Genomic DNA, 17,466 nt, shown 5'->3' with positions numbered 1-17,466 from the left:
TGTCTGCTGGCCTTTACAGAGACGTGGCTGAAAGCCTCGGACATCAATGAGGATTTACACATCAGCGGCTTTGGGCACCCTGTCCGAATGGACCGGTCGCCTCTCATAACGAATAAAACCTGCGGAGGCGGAGTATGTTTTTACATAAATGAGAGGTACTGTAATAATGTCACAGTTCGGGAGGAAATATGCACCCCCGACCTTGAGCTTTTATCCATTTCACTTCGGCCCTTTTATCTGCCAAGGGAGTTTCCCCAGCTTTTCTTCACCATTGTTTACATACACCCGAGGGCCAGCATCCCGGCAGCCACCCAGCTGATCGCGGATGTAACCAATAGACTCGACGCTATCTCACCTGACGCACCTAAATTTATTCTTGGAGACTTTAATCAGTGTCAGATTCACAGGACTCTGAAGACGTATGAGCAATATGTCACCTGCACAACAACCCTAAAAAACCCCACTATTGACTTGTGTTATGTCCTGCTGATGCCGATCTACAAACCCATCTGCAGGAAGCAAGTGCATTTAGTAAAAACAGTAAGATGTTGGACAGAGGAAAGCATTGCCACCTTACAAGCATGCTTCGAGCTGACAGATTGGGAGGTCTTTTATAGTTCATGTGGGGATTTAAATGAACAGACACTAACTGTTTCCTCTTATATTTCTTTTTGTGTGGATTCTAACATTCCCTGTAAGGAAATTACCATATTTTCCAACAATAAACCGTGGGTCACCAAGGAACTAAAAGCTGTCATAAACATGAAGAAACGCATCTTCTACACAGGGGGCATGCAGGAAAGGAAAGAAATTAACAGAGTGGTAAGGAGCGAGATAAGGAAAACCAAAAGAGTTTATAGGGATAAGGTGGAACACAAATATACGAGTGGAGATCTTCGGGCAGCTTGGAAAGGAATAAAGGCAATGACCTCCATCTCTCAGGGAAGTTGTGGGAATGACAGGAATCCTATCAAAATTGAGGGTATAAATATGTCTGACCTTCCAAATGCATTCAATAGTTTTTATTCTCGCTTTGAAATTAATGACTTTTCTGATAATATTTCCCTCCTCAGAGAGTCTCTTATCTCCGACTCAAACATTATTATTGAGCAGGAGCATGTTAGAAATCTTTTAAAACAGGTCAACATAAGGAAGGCCCCTGGTCCAGACCTTATTTGTGGACGCACGCTCCACTATTGTGCTGACCAACTCTGCAGTGCCCTCCAGCATATCTTTCAAATGTCACTTGACTGTAACCAGATTCCTGGCATGTGGAAATCCTCTACTGTGATTCCTATCCCGAAGACAACTAATTCTAATTCTAAGCAACTCAGCGATTTCAGACCAGTTGCATTAACATCATTAATAATGAAAATCTTTGAGAAAATTGTTCAAGGTCTGGTCATGTCTTCTATAGAGGGATTTGACCCACTACAATTCGCCTATCAAGCAGGGAGAGGTGTAGATGACGCAAAACTTTTCATACTCAACCACCTCTATAAACACTTAGAGAAGCCACAAACCCATGCCAGGCTCCTATTCGCTGATTTTTCTTCAGCATTTAATACAATGCAGCCACATCTTTTAATAGAGAGGCTTGTGTCTAAATTTGAATTGTCTCACCAGGTTGTGTTATAGATCTTAGACTTTTTAACTGGCAGGGAGCAAAGAGTCTCTGTTAATGTCTCTCTGACTCGGTAACCATCTTCACGGGTTCACCCCAAGGATGCGTCCTTTCACCCTTACTTTTTATTATGTATACTGATGAATGCAGGAGCAGGCAGGAGGAATGCTATCTGATTAAATTCTCTGATGACACTGCACTGCTGTCCCTCCTCTATGGTTCAGAATCTAAGCATGAGAGCGCCCTAACTGATTTTATTTCCTGGTGTGACTGTAACTTTTTGGATTTAAATGTATCCAAAACCAAAGAATTAATTATAGATTTTAGACGTAAGAAGGAAATTCCTACTGACTGCATTATACATAACAAAAAAGTTGAAATTGTTTCATCATACAAATACTTGGGGACCTTTTTTGACGACCATCTCAAATTTGATGTGAACACAGATTTTTTAGTAAAGCGAGGACAACAGAGAATTCATCTTCTCAGGAAACTAAATTCTTTCTCTGTCAGGCCTGTTATACTCTGTCGTTTTTTGTTTTTTTTTAAAGATTATTTTTTTGGGCATTTTACATGCTTTATTGAAAGCGAGAGACAGATAGAAAGGGGGTGACAGAGGGGAGGACATGCGGTAAAGGGAGATCAGGCCGGATTCGAACCCGGCTCCACCGCAGCGAGGACTGTAGCCTCTATACATGGGGCGCCTGTGTAACCCACTACGCTAGGGACCACCTACTCTGTCGTTTTTATCAAGCATTTGTTGAGAGTCTTTTCTGTTTTTCCTTTATCTGTTGGTTTCATTGTCTTTCAGTCAAAGACAGAAACAGCCTGACTAGTATTGTGAAGTCATGCTCTAAGATTACCAGAGTAAAACTAAGAGACTTAAGTTCCTTTTGCAACCAGCAAATCCTCCGTAAAGCTGAGTGCATTTTAGCCTCCCCGAGCCATGCCCTTGCGGGTGAATTCTCTCTGTTGCCTTCAGGGCACCGTTATGCCCTTCCTAGGTGTAAAACAAATTGCTTCTCCAAATCATTCGTCCCCCTTGCACTAAGACTTTTAAATTATTCATAGGGTTTTTATTTTATTTTTTATCTATTTAATATTTCCAATGTGTTCATTCTAAGCTCCATGTTGTCTGATGTGTGTTGTGTCGACTATTTATGTATTGACTATTTGTTGCTGGCCATGTGGGCCGTATGAACCACGACAACCTGCTGCTCAAAATGAATTGCCCCTTGTGGGATTAATAAAGTAGTTTGAATTGAATTGAATTGAATTGAATAGAATTGAATAAGGCGTAAAAATAAATAATCTTGCAGAAAGCGAGAACTGGAGAAGCAAAGCAACAAGCAACACTCTCTCACAGACACACACACACACACACACACACACACACACACACAGACACCAACACTGCCGGTAGACTGTGAGACGCCAGAATCAGAACATTGCTGCAGAAAAACGTTGCAGAAGCAGAATTGAGCATTTTAGTCTCAAAGTAGAGATGGGCTAGTCTGGCTACATAAACATCAATTTCTGTTGCTCTACATATGTCATCTGGTATAACTGATACGATTGGCTAAGAGCTACCTACAGACGCTTTTGATAGACATTCTAAGCGCCCAATAAACGGCTCTGGTGGATCGTAAACCACACCTCCTCTACGGAGAAATGAATAGCAGGTTTCCAGACTAATCTCATTTGTGATTAGTCTGGTGTTAGCCAGGCTACACCTCACTGGCAATATATAGTCCAGTGCACTCAAACGAATATACAAACAAGGATGACTATCTGTCCAATTAAGTAAGATTATTGGGTCAGCACCTGATAATGGATGTTTATATATATGTATGTACTGTGGCAAGGTTTACCGGAATGTGAAACTGAAACAACAACACAATAAGTTCACTGTTTATTTATATTTATAGATTTATTCCTTTCATACCTTACATCTTTTCAGTTATGTCTTATATTTCTTATATTTATCCAGTTATTCTTCAGATAGAACCATTGTGCAATCTACTTAAAAAGGATAAGTCGCCAATTTTCAACCGTATTTTATTTCTCTCATATTTATCCAATTACTCTGAAGATAAAACCATAATACATGTTGTGTGTTTGCAGATGAACAGTATTTGGTTTCCCTTGGTGGTGCCTGTGCTCCGCACAGAGCTGGTTGAAAATCCGCAAAGTTTCCCTTTAACATCTTGTGTATTTGGCAACATTACGTTTATAGGTGTTTACAGTTTCCTTCATCACACGTATAACTTCAGGTTTCTATTCTAATGTAGCGCAAATTTGAACCGAATTTACAGAAAAAATATCACAATAAAATGTGAATGGATGTCTCTTGGTTCCATTGCACTTTGTTGCATTTTTTAAAATTAATTTTTATTGCATCAACTTTTATACCGCATGAAAAAAGCTGAAACAATTTAACATAAATTTCAAATTTCGGTGTCCATGTCTCAGTCACAATTCACTGTCTTTTTCATTTCAAGACTCTAAGAAGTGGAGTGTGTGAGGTGGATTCTTACCTTGGCCTCGCACTTCCTGTGGGCAGCTGTCTTGCATACTACGAGGAATGGTAGTAGGGAAGGAGGAAAGAAAGAAACAAGATGACAAAATGAGTATAAAGCATGATTTTAGTCTGAATATGAAGTACAGATGCATCTCAATGAATTAGAATATCATAGAAAAGTTTATTTATGTCAGTAATTCAATTCAAAAAATGAATTATATAGATCCATTACACACAGAATGAAAAATTTCATGTCTTAATTTATTTAATTTATTCTAATTATAATGATTGTGACTTACTTTTAATGAAGACCTAAAATTCAGTGTCTCAAAAAATGCTTTCAATCATTTTGTGTCTTTTTTGTCATTTTGTGTCTTTTTGGTAAATTTGTGTAATTTATTTGTGATTGTTTTTTTGGTCATTTTGTGTCTTTATCTCATTATTCTGTGTCTTTATGTCATTTTGTGTCTTTTTTGGTCTTTTTGATTTTGATTTTGATTTGCTATTACAAAAGACCAATTTTAAAAAGTATATTTATTATGGAAATGTCTCTGAAAAGTATGTCCATCTATATGACTCAATACTTGGTTGGGGCTGTTTGACTTGAACTACTGTAAATTGACTTTTCCATCATATTGTAATGTATTGAGATGCACCTGTATAAGTATAAAGTCAACCTGCTTTCGATCTGTCTAGGCCAGCTATTCTCAACCTTGGGGTCGGGACCCCAATTGGGGTCGCAAGATGATTTCTGGGGGTCGCCAAATCATTTTGGAAGTCAGCTCTGTCTCCACTGTGTTAAAGTGTTCATGTGTTTAAGTCTTTTTGGTCATTTTGTGTCTTTTTTGGTCATTTTGCGTCTTTTTTTTTACTTTGTGTCTTTTTGGTCATTTTGTGTCTTTTTGTTGGTCATTTTGTGTCTTTTTTGGGCATTTTGCGTCTTTTTTTGTTATTTTGTGTCTTTTTGGTCATTTTCTGTCTTTTTTTTGGTCATTTTCTGTCTTTCTTGGTCATTTTGTGTCTTTTTTCTGTCATTTTGTTTCCTTTTTTTGGTCATTTTGTGTCTTTTTTGGTCAATTTATGTCTGTTTTTTGTTATTTTGTGTCTTTTTGTTGGTCATTTTGTGTCTTTCTTGGTCATTTTGTGTCTTTTTTTGGTCATTTTGTGTCTTTTTTGATCACTTTGTTCCTTTTTTTAGTCATTTTGTGTCTTTTTTTGGTCAATTTGTGTCTTTTTTTTAGTCATTTTGTGTCTTTTTTTTAGTCATTTTGTGTCTTTTTGTGGTCATTTTGTTTCCTTTTTTTGGGTGATCTGAACTGTGCGTGTGAGATTGTGCTAAGTGAGCGGGGGTCGTGGACAACATGCATGTTAAATTGGGGGTCGCCACTCAAAAAGGTTGAGAACTACTGGTCTAGGCAACTAATATCTAGATTTGATTTTATTGCATGTCAAGTTTTACAGCAGGAGTAAAAGTCTTCAGATCATCCTGCTGTACATTTCTCAGTCCTGTTTTACATCCTGAAGGCAAACACACACCAAGATTATGACACGTGTCAAAACACCAGTCCTTTTTCTTTGCATGTGGGCTTAAAACGTAGACACGTCAGGATATGCAGCTGTCGTAGTCTGCTGAAAAGACTCCTGTACTATTATTCTCAGAATGCTACAGGGATCAAATAACACAACACTACGTGACCCAGCTGGTGTGTGCTGCCCTTGATTCATTCATACAGGACACATCCTACGTCCTGCTAATATAGTTAATGAAAACTAACAAAATAACAACAAAAAAAGATTTGAAATTTAGATTTTCGTTAACTGAAATAAAAATTAAAACGAGAGTTAAAAAAAAAAAAAAAAAACGATATCTAACTGAAACTGTATTTTGTGGTTACAAAACTAACTAAAACTAACTATATTTGGGCAAGAAGATGGATGCAGTACAAGATTGTTATAGTTAAAGAAAACTAACAAAATAACAAAAACTAGAATTGAAAATGTTTTTTTATTTGAAATACAAATAAAAACAAGAGTTTTAAAAAAACGATATCTAGCTGAAACTGTATTTTTTGGTTACAAAACTAACTAAAACTAACTAAATTATAGTGAAAATGTCCTTCGTTTTCGTCTTTGTCAACTTTTTTCATAGGTAAACCTTTTTGGTTGATATGAAACTTATTTCATCTATCTGGCTTTATAAACTTATTGGGGCTGAGATGGATCAGACAAAGGAAATAAAGGAAACATTTATTGTGACCTTATTGAATCTCACAACCAACAAAATAACCCATTACAAAAAAGCTAAAACTAACACTAAAGCTAATAAAAACTAAACTAAAACTAAAAATTCCCAAAAATAAAAATGAACTAAAACTAGCAAACTCACTCTAAAAACTCATTAAAACTAACACTAACGAACAAATGAACAAACGAACAAATGAACTAACGAACTAACTAACTAACTAAAAAATAAATAAATAAATAAAAAATGAATAAAAAATAAATAAATACATAAAAAATAAATAAATACATAAAAAATAAATAAATAACTTTCTTTAAAACAAAAATTGACAACAAAATTAAAACTAAAACTAATGAAAAATCCCAAACTATTATAACCTTGCTTCAGAGTCTCTTTTTTTACCTCTGCAGAAGGAGCCGATGTTGTCGATGTTCTGCCGGCACACGCTGCACTGCCTCTTCTTCTTGAAGGTCTTTTCCTTGAAGACGTGGGGCTCTCCCTTCACCCCCTGCATACACACACACACACACACACACACACACACACACACAAAACAAGGGAAAATGAGATTAACATTGTGTTAGAAACTCGATACAGGACCAGACATGGCAACGCGGTCTGCGGAGCTGCTTAGAAACAATGCAAGAATCCTTGTTTGACCTCCATCCAAGAGCAGGACAGTATGAAAACAAGTGGTACAAAGAAATCCCCAACAACTCCTTTCACAAAAAGAACGGAAAAAACTTCAGCTTGTGAATTGGTGGACTGTAATAATGACAGGAGCTTAGAACTGTCAGTTGTGTGTATGACAGACCAGGGTGCATACTATGTGCAAAACCATGGCTACATCCATTCTCTACTCCCTTTTCTTGAACTTCTGTTCTGGTTGTGTAACTGTCTTCCAGTAATAATCCTTGTGGTTCCCGCCCATACCACACTATAATCCTTAGTGTGTGTGTGTGTGTGTGTGTGTGTGTGTGTATGTGTGTGAAGGTTTTGTGAAAGAGAAAAAAGAGCAAATGTCTTGTTCTTATTCTTAAAAAGAGAGCAAGGAAAGTGAAAGTAAAAAAAAAAATCTATATTTTTTCTCCCCATATTTGTCACATGTATAGCATGTTAAATAGTGTGTGTGTGTGTGTGTGTGTGTGTGTGTGTGTGTGTGTGTGTGTGTGTGTGTGTAGCCATTCCCGCCCAGTGCCTCTTTGTTTCCCAACATGGGATCACATCCACAGATGACTGGGCCTGACGTGACTCTGTGGAGGCTTTGAACATGAGAACACTAACAACCCAGGGCTAAGTATGGGGATTGCGAAGCATGTTTTCTTGCAAGGATACATAGCAGGAGGAGGAAAATAAGTGTGGGGGTGTTGGTGGGCATGTGAACAAACAGTATGTGCAATGTAATGCTGAGAGGCGGCAGACATATTCTGGAAACTGGCAGGCATCCAGTCCAAAGTGTAGGATTTGTGGCATTTCTCTATTCACTCATCTGAGAGCAAACACACCATCAATATCAACTGGTATGCTGCTCCGTGTCAGTGGTGGATTCAGGCTGTCTGAGGGGCACGGGCCAAAAAATAAAAAGGGCACCAGCTGCTTACCATGGGGTACTCCACTATTTTATTCCTTGGCTTTTAACCATGCATGAGACTCTGCTCTTGTTTTAGTGTTTTTATGGTTTGTCTTTATTTATTGTTTTTTAAATTGTTTTTTTAAAAAGCAATGAAACTATGTATTTAAGTGTTTATTTCCTGTTTTATTTATTTTCTTGTTTCTTGTTTGCTTGTTTATGTACAGCACTTTGTTGCGGCTGTTGTTGTTTTCAACCCTCTATGGTACGCATTATGATGCCAGTTAGAAAAAAATGTTTGGAGTGTTTTTTTGTCTTAAAATAGACTAAATAGACATAATGTGAAGAAATTTTATAATTCTTTTTTTTTTTTTTTTAAGTTTTTGGGGTTTGTTGCCCGTAAGCAACATTGTACCATTACGGTGCACATGTGAAAAAGAACGTTTTAAAAATAATTTTAACATAATTTATTTAATAAACATGTGTAAAAGATTCAGTAGCTTCAACAGGGTACAATACATAACATTTTAAATTTAAAAACATTAGAAAAGGAACTTTTTTAACCGGTAGGCAACATTGCCTGTAGGCAACATTTTGCCATTGAACCAACGACTCATTGAAATTATTTTCTTGAACAGTCTAAGTGTATGAAACCATCAAAAATGAAGGATTACTCACCTATCAGTAGGAATATATTTTTTCCAGATGAAAAAGGTCCACGAAATTAAGTTTTGAGTGATTTTTTGGGGCGCAAAATGGCAAAGCTGTTTCCTTTGGAAAAGTCTGCAATATAGTGTTTGAATATGGCCTCCTGGAGGTCATGTGACAAATTAAATCATTGCTAGTGGTTTCCTATACTCTTCTCTCTTTTTTAAAGTATCGCATCACTCAAAAACATGACCTGTAGAAATTTGACAGGCAAAAAATGGGTATGTTGCCTGAGGGCAACACTGCACAATAGAGGGTTACAGTGGTTGACAAATAAAGTTGAGTTGAGTTGAGAGTCATCTTGTTTTCTTCACTCTAAGGGCCCTGCATCACATTTTCCCCATTGAAGGGCACGCATTAGTACGGCTACTTAATGTATTATGTCTGCATCAAAATAAAGACAGAGTCATACCAGGCGGCAACCTCCGGGTCTGAGCAGTGAAGCAAAGTGCCTTAAACCTGCATTCTACCAAAATCCCCAACAGGGGTCACTGATGGCAGTTGCAGAAGCATTTTGGTCCGATCTATCTCAATACAAAATGAGAAAACTTCTCACTTGATTTACTACCTCAGAATTTTTTTTAGGACAACACTATGGTCTCAATCACTAGTAAAAAATCAATAGTTCTAATAATGGCCCCACTTAGAAGAAAATAGAAGATAAAGAATCACATGATTTGGGGCGGGGCTACCTTTGATTGACAGGTCGCTAACAAGGCGGGCCGTCGTCAGGAGAGAAGCAGAACAATGCGTATCCACGGCAACATGTCAATAAAGTTACGATATATAGATGTAAAAAAGGACATTTACCGGTTTGGTCTCATAACTTTGACCCTTTCACTGTATTTCTACTTAATGACAGTTTATTTGATTTATGAGGGACCGAGCACTGAAAGTGCATGGACCCTATTGTAATTGAAGGAATTATTATTATTATTATTATTATTATTATTACGAAAAATAAATCGCCTTTTTGGGGCCTTTCTCATATTCCAAAACCCACCATATCTGGAATATACGTCATTCTCCGGTGAAATTAACGTATTCTAGTTTAGTTTATTATTTATTTATATACATTATTGACATTGGGGAAAAAAGTCTTCAGAGTAAAAAGTCATTATTCAGCTCTATCTCTATGAAGATGCCCTCCCCTAAAAAATCCCACCAAAAAATTTAAAATTATTCATTATTTCCAAAAAAGAGCTATTTGAGTATTCTGGTGAAAATGTCTGTATTTTTTCATTGCGCAATATACACTTGTCAAAAGTTTTAGAACACCCCAATTTTTCCATTTTTTTATTGAAATTCAAGCAGTTCAAGTCAAATGAACAGCTTGAAAGGGTACGAAGGTAAGTGGTGAACTGCCAGAGGTAAATAAAAAAAGGTAAGCTTAACCAAAACTGAAAAATAATGTACATTTCAGAATTATACAAGTAGGCCTTTTTCAGGGAACAAGAAGTGGGTTAACAACTTAACTCTATGGAGTCTTGGGCTATTTTGTCAATTTTTGAATTCTTTTCATGTCTTTGTAAGTCATTTTGTGACTTTTTTTGATCATTTTGCATCTTTTTTTAGTCATTTTGTGTCTTTTGGTGTCTTTTTTTTGGTCATTTTTTAGTCCTTTAGTCCAACATAAAATGTGATTTTGAATCTTTTTTTTACTTTCAAAACACTATCATGCTCAATCAAGAATTTTAAATGTTGCAAATGTGCATTCATTTCAGAGTACACTGAGACATTAAACTGCATAATTTTCAATTCAATTCTGGAAAAGTTGGTGTGTTCTAAAACTTTTGACCGGTAGTGTATATACCAGAAAAAATAATTCACAATGTCCAGCATGAAGGGGGGCAGTCCATCAGTGCTCAGTGTCCATGTTTCCATAGCTTTAGCTAATTAACCCGATACAAACACATAAAGGCTTTTTTGTTTCCTCTGTGTGTGCTTTTCCTCCTTGGTAACAAAAAAGGCGGCTGTTTACACACTTTTTTCCATTATCCTGCCGCTCTGACTCTGTTCTGGGGACTGGACAGTGTTTGGACAGCTGCCGGCCTGGCATCACCCTCTGCCAGCAATGTCAAGCGGCTGCTGGCCTGCTCCAGTACAAGTGTACTACAACCGCAGCACCATGGATGGTGGAGGTGGGTGGCTTAGGGGCTGTGGTGAGCCCTTATGTAATATAGTGCGGTAAGGAGATTGACGTCCCACTTTAAAACTGTGTAGTCATTGCTTTTGGAAATGGAATATTTCTTATGTTTTCATTATTTTCTTTTTGGCCTAGTCCCGTTTATACTTTCCTCACAGTGTAAAACCAAAATTCACACAGACTTCATTAAAGTATTGTGTGTGTTTTTTAATCTTATCTTGATCCTGTTTTGATGAATCCTTGATTTGGCAGTTTTCCTTACTTTACATTGCAAAAAAGGTGTGTCTAAAAACAAGATAAAAACACTAAATCTGAGGGAAATGATCTTGCTGCATGGACAGATAATTTACCTTGACAGGTTTTCTTGAATTAAGATTGTTAAATCTAGAAATAAGCATGTACACTTAAAATGAGAAATTAACTCTTAAAACAAGATAAATTAAAGCTGCAAGCAGCGATGAACTGGCCCGAGTAGAGTGACCTGATTTTTTTTACCAAGATAAATCAAGTCCACCCTTTCCTGAACCCTAAACATAACAAATGCTGCTTCGCCTCATGACCAATTCAACCACCTCATGTATGCCTTGCTCATTAGCTCGGTCTTGACATTTACACAGGCTGACCACACGCTAGATACAAACTTTGACACACACAGTCTCTAAAGCAGTAGTTCTCAACCTTTTTGAGTCACGACCCCCAATTTAACATGCATGTTGTCCGCGACCCCCGCTCACTGAACAGAATCTCACACGCACAGTTCAGATCACCCAAAAAAGAAACAAAATGACCAAAAAAAGGAAACAAAATGACCAAAAAAGACACAAAATGACCAAAGAAAGACACAAAATGACCAAAAAAGACACAAAATGACCAAAGAAAGACACAAAATGACCCAAATAAAGAAACAAAATGACCAAAAAAAGACGCAAATGACTAAAAAAAGACACAAAATGACCAAAAAAAGAAACAAAATGACCAAAAAAGACACAAATTGACCACAAAATGATCAAAAAAAGACACAAAAAACACACACAAAATGACCAAAAAAAGGACATTAAGTGACCAAAAAGAGTAAAACACATTAACACACGAACACTTTAACACAGTGGAGACAGAGCTGACTTACAAAATGATTTGGCGACCCCCAGAAATCATCTCGCGACCCAAATTGGGGTCCCGACCCCAAGGTTGAGAATAGCTGCTCTAAAGGACACCAAACTACTTATTTTACATCCAGTCTATATGTCCTCATTATGAACTTAAGCCATAATCTTGAGAAGTATGTGTGTATAGGCATGCATGAGTATACACATGAGGCCCACGGTGAATTTAAAAAAGCAACCAGTTACAGTCAGCTAAGCCACAGTGGTGATGTGGGCTGAGAGATAAACACATAGATGGGAGGTTGGCAGCATTCTTCCTGTTTCAGACACAATCAAGACCACTATATGGCCCAACCACAGGCAATCATGGTCAGACAGTCATACATACTCAGCTACTGAATGCTGTAAGAGCTCTCATATGGATTGACACCAATATAAGCTGGTTCATGTAAGGGGACTGATGGTAAGTCTTCACTGATGGAACCACTTTATATTTCATGCAGCTGACAACAGTTGGTGTTGTGTGGTGCCCTGGTGGCCCAGAGGTTATAAGGTACTGAGCAGGAACCACAAAGTCTTTGTTGCATGACATCCCCCATCTCTCTTTCTCCTTCATTTCCTGACACCACTCTATGTGGCTATCCAATATGCTGACAGAAATAACTATATTAAATGGGTACAAGTCAGGAACCGGCCTCCCTTACATATCTCAAGGGTGCTGAGTCCAAAAAAAATGGTTCCCAAGCGAAATTTTGAGTTTTTGACCTTCTACTCTGTATATCAAATGGCTAATTGCCCATCTTGCTCAGTCATTGGACCATTTCCCCTTAGTTTTTTTGTAAGTAGGCAATCAAGATGAGGAAATTAAGTTTCTGGATCTATAGTCTAGGGTCAGAGCAAGGATATAGTGGAGGCTCAGTGCCTTTTTTATGTATATATATGTATGCAAAATACCAACTGGAACATTTAAAAGTGATATTGATTGAATATTTATGTCAGCCTTAAAAAAAACACACAAATAATGCTTAATTTCACCTTAAAAGTTGGTATTTTGCATATATATAAATATACATAAAAAAGACACTGAGCCTCCACTTTATTCTTGCTCTGACCCTAGACTATAGATCTAGAAACTTAATTTACTCATCTTTGATTGCCTACTCATAAAAAAACTTGGGGAAAATGGTCCAACAACTGAGCAAGATGGGCAATTTGGCTGCCATATTGATATGCAAATGAGAAGGTCAAAAACTCAAAATTTCGCTTGGGAACCATTTTTTTTGGATTCAGCACCCTTGAAATAAGTAAAGTAGGCCGGTTCCTGACTTGTACCCATAAATGCTCCTCACTTTCACTTTTTGGACAATTCCGTCTAGACTATAGGGGGGGAAAGCGGCTAACAGGAAAGTCTCAGGCCACACCCTCTCAAAAGTCTGCTCACTCTACAATTCTACAATGTCATTTAGCAGACGCTTATCCAAAGCGACGTACAAATGAGAGTAATACAACACAAGCAAGGATGAAGTCAAGAAACATAGCAAGAGTAAGTGTAGTGAGTAAGTGCCGTGGGTTAAGTTTGAGTCCATTAGTACACAAGTGCTTTATAGGTCCCAAGAGCAGTCAGTGATACTTGTCTTGGTCGTCAGTGTAGTGTCATCCGACTACAAGTTATTCCCCAGGGGGATTTAGAGACTCTGGAGGTGACGTATGGTTTTCGCCGTTGCTAACTGTGCACAACGTCAGCAGCTGAAAGCAGCATGGCTAATTATGCACAGAGTCTCCACTGATCATTAACATAGTGATTGTGAATTAACGGCATCACTAACTGTGCACAGAGTGTCCGGTGCTTGTTGTAAACAAACAGAGATCGCTAAGTGAACACCTCCTGCAGCAGCAGCACATACACACTGTACTGCTACAGAGCTAACTGTAGCTAATTGCTCGTTAGCGGCTCATTAAGAAGAGTTAGAAGGAGTCGCTGGATTTGTCTCCAGTCGCTTTCTTGAAAAATAGTCGCTAAGAGGGTCTGAAAAGTCGCTAAATTTAGCAACAAAGTCGCTAAGTTGGGAACACTGCTTTGCCGGCTTTTACAAATGGTGTGTGTTGTTGTGTAGTGTACTACGTCACATCCTGCTTAGTGATCTATCCAATCAGTAACCAGGCTGTTTTCAGGGGAGAAAAAAAGACCCTGCTCTTCTACAGGGACTAAAAAAGAACCGACAAAAGCCGGCTGGTATTCAAATTCGGGGCGTTTCGGCGAGTGAGACCCGCTTCATTCCAGGTATTACCCGGTAGTGGACACAGCCCTAATGTGATATGTTAGTTCAGTGGATTGTGTGACCACTGATTTGTCCAAAAGGCTGCAGGTTTGATCTCTCTTGAGATCTCTTGCAACAACCAAGTTCAGAGAGAGCATATTTACAAACCAATACAAGATCAAAAATATAAAAATGTAAGTAAATTTAACAAAAATGTTAATTTTTTAGGATGATATTGTAGAGGTTTAAGGGTAATTGTTTACCTTGGAAAGAGTAGGTCCATCTAAGAGGACAAACTAACAGCCATGACAAGAGGGAAAAGTCATGTCATGTAGGCTAATGGCCCCACAACAGCTTCCAAATGGACTTTGAAAGTCAACTGTATTTATTTTATCTGCAATGGTTAAGTCTGGCACATAACAGATACCAAATTTCTGACTCACAATATTCTGTACTAAGATTTGTGACCAGTTTTTATTGTTGCCGTTTTTTTTTTTTTGTTATTTTTGTAGTTGGTTCATTCAGAAGGGGAGCAAGATGGGAAAAAACTACAAAAAAGTTAAGGGATTCAAAAAGAATGCATTTTCTTTGGACAAATAAAACAGCATTTGTTGATAAAATCTGCAACTAGCTGTTTAAATGACCAATCTGTTGTGTTAGCCACCACTTGCCTTAGCTTACAAAAAACTCATGTTACACAATTCATCAAACACAAGCTCTTTACGAGTCAAACTATTTTGCTTCTAAACCTGTAGTGGTGTTGTTGCCTAAACCTAAACTCAAATGTTTCACAACCTTAATCTATCATTTAAAGCATTGCCATGCCATTGTTCCAACAGCCCAATAGTCCATGCATGAACTTTCTCTTATAGTCTAGACGGAATTGTCCAAAAAGTGAAAGTGAGGAGCATTTATGGGTACAAGTCAGGAACCGGCCTACTTTACTTATTTCAAGGGTGCTGAATCAAAAAAAATGGTTCCCAAGTGAAATTTTGAGTTTTTGACCTTCTCATTTGCATATCAATATGGTGGCCAAATTGCCCATCTTGCTCAGCTGTTGGACCATTTTCCCCACCATTTTTTGTAAGTAGGCAATCAAAGATGAGTAAATTAAGTTTCTAGATCTATAGTCTAGGGTCAGAGCAAGGATATAGTGGAGGCTCAGTGTCTTTTTTATGTATATTTATATAAATGCAAAATACCAACTTTTAAGGTGAAATTAAGCATTATTTGTCTGTGGTTTTTTTTAAGGCCGACATAAATATTCAATCAATATCACTTTTAAATGTTCCATTTGGGATTTTGCATACACATATATACATAAAAAAGGCACTGAGCCTCCAGTATATCCTTGCTCTGACCCTAGACTATAGATCCAGAAACTTAATTTCCTCATCTTGATTGCCAACTTACAAAAAAACTAGGGGAAAATGGTCCAATCACTGTGCAAGATGGGCAATTGGCCATTTGATATACAAATTAGAAGGTCAAAAACTCAAAATTTCGCTTGGGAACCATTTTTTTTGGACTCAGCACCCTTGAAATATGTAAGGTAGGCCGGTTCCTGACTTGTACCCATAAATGCTCCTCACTTCTTATAGGAGGCCCTTTATCTGAAATCCGTCTAGACTATTACTCTAACCAAGTGATTTTGTATGTTTAACCTAGCCATTCTTTAACCATTCTTTAATCTTTCTCTTATTGTTTTTTTAAGAAGTGCATTTGCAGACAATTGACTCCAGTGTGTATTTTATGACCATTTGGCTGTCGGACACATATATCTGATGCGTTGGACTAATGGGATTTCGGAACAATAAGCAACCAATAAAGGAGAAAATATGTTTCCATGAAAACATAGTTCAGAATGCAATTTTGTTGTATGGGAACATAATTTGTAGAACGGGGTTAGAGACAGAGGTAAGAAAACACAACTTTCAGACAGAACTTCCAACAATGGGACACAAACACTGGTCATCTGGGGGTCTGACCCATCCACCACCCCTCCTACCGTCCCAACAGAAGACCTAAATGACGTTTACCATTACATTGCTCAGTCACAAGTCCAAATTCTGTGGGAAACCCAACAAATCCAATGCATTACTTCTCATAGAAAATCATGTGCACTGCAAAAAAGGAGTGTTTAAAAACAAGACAAAAACACAAAATCGGAGGGAAATGATCTTGCTGCATGGACAGATAATTTCACTTGGCAAGATTTCTTAAATTAAGATTGTTAAATCTAGAAATAAGTGTGCTGAACACTTAAGAAATTAACTCTTAAAACAAGATAAATTATCTAACACTTCGAAATCTAAAGTTTTTTTTTATCTTGGTAAGAAACAAATAATCGTCAGTGCACTCTGCTCGGGCCAGTTCATTGATGCTTGCAGCTTTAATTTGATCTCTTTTGTACATTTTTTGTCTTTTTTGGTCATTTTGTGACCAAAAGAAGATGTAAAAAGACACAAAATGACCAAAAAAAGACCCAAAAAGACCCAAAAAAGACCAAAAAAGACACAAATAAGACACAAAAGAAGACAAAAAAAGACACTAAATGTCTAAAAAAAAGTTTTATCTTGATAAGAAACAAATGTTTTGCAGTGCACTCTGCTTGGGTTCAACATGCTTATTTCTAGATTTAATAATCTTAATTTAAGAAATCTTGTCAAGTGAAATTATCTGTCCATGCAGCAAGATCATTTCTCTCAGATTTAGTGTTTTTATCTTGTTTTTAGAAACACCTTTTTTGCAGTGTGCATCCTGCATCATGGCCAAATTCCCACCAGTACTAATTCATGATCACCTTAATTAAGGAAACCAACTGGGTAAACTCCCATATCTTTTGAGACTATCCATCTGCTCAACTTGGGAGTCCAGAAAAGGAAACGTCAGTGAGGGAGGTTTACAACTTTGAGGAGCATTACAACAGAGGAAGCAGAAAGCAGCTGGAAGAGCCTGAGTGTATAAAAAACAACCTGTGATGCTGAGCCCGGTCCCCAGGATAGTAATTACCGTCACCACTGTAATGGATAAAAAACCTCTTCCCTTGGTAGAACATGTGTTATTCAGTATTGAGTGATCTAATAAAGATACTGGTTCTGCTGCCTGGAAACAAGAGCTGAATATGAAATGTTGAAAGTTAGAAAACAATTATTACCTTTTTTAACCAGAAATTAACAAATCAACCACGTTGGTTAACCAAATTGTCAGATGGATCCAATTGACAAAGAGTGGTGGACAAATCTTTGCAAACATACAATACACACCATATTGTTGTTTTGCAGTCAGTGACAA

The 17,466-nt window shown here is 37.5% G+C and overlaps 1 protein-coding gene across 7 annotated transcripts in view; it reads right to left on the bottom strand.

The window, feature by feature from the left end:
* tns2a (tensin 2a) overlaps positions 1 to 17,466 on the bottom strand; it is a 116,005-nt gene that overhangs the window by 76,458 nt on the left and 22,081 nt on the right. For all 7 annotated transcript variants that reach the window (XR_009394400.1, XR_009394401.1, XM_059333193.1 and 4 more), the window contains exons 2-3: positions 6,790 to 6,895; positions 4,162 to 4,199 (exon numbers count right to left, since the gene is read on the bottom strand). Coding sequence is in view for 5 of the 7 variants with exons in the window: in XM_059333193.1 (XP_059189176.1) it covers positions 4,162 to 4,199; positions 6,790 to 6,895 (144 nt within the window). In the remaining 2 variants the exon portion in view is untranslated. The remainder of the gene's footprint in view (positions 1 to 4,161; positions 4,200 to 6,789; positions 6,896 to 17,466) is intronic.

Source organism: Centropristis striata, chromosome 5 (assembly GCF_030273125.1).
Source record: "Centropristis striata isolate RG_2023a ecotype Rhode Island chromosome 5, C.striata_1.0, whole genome shotgun sequence".
NCBI classification, from domain to species: domain Eukaryota; kingdom Metazoa; phylum Chordata; class Actinopteri; order Perciformes; family Serranidae; genus Centropristis; species Centropristis striata.
Note: the sequence above shows the minus strand (reverse complement) of the source record. Positions and strands in the feature narration are given on the sequence as shown.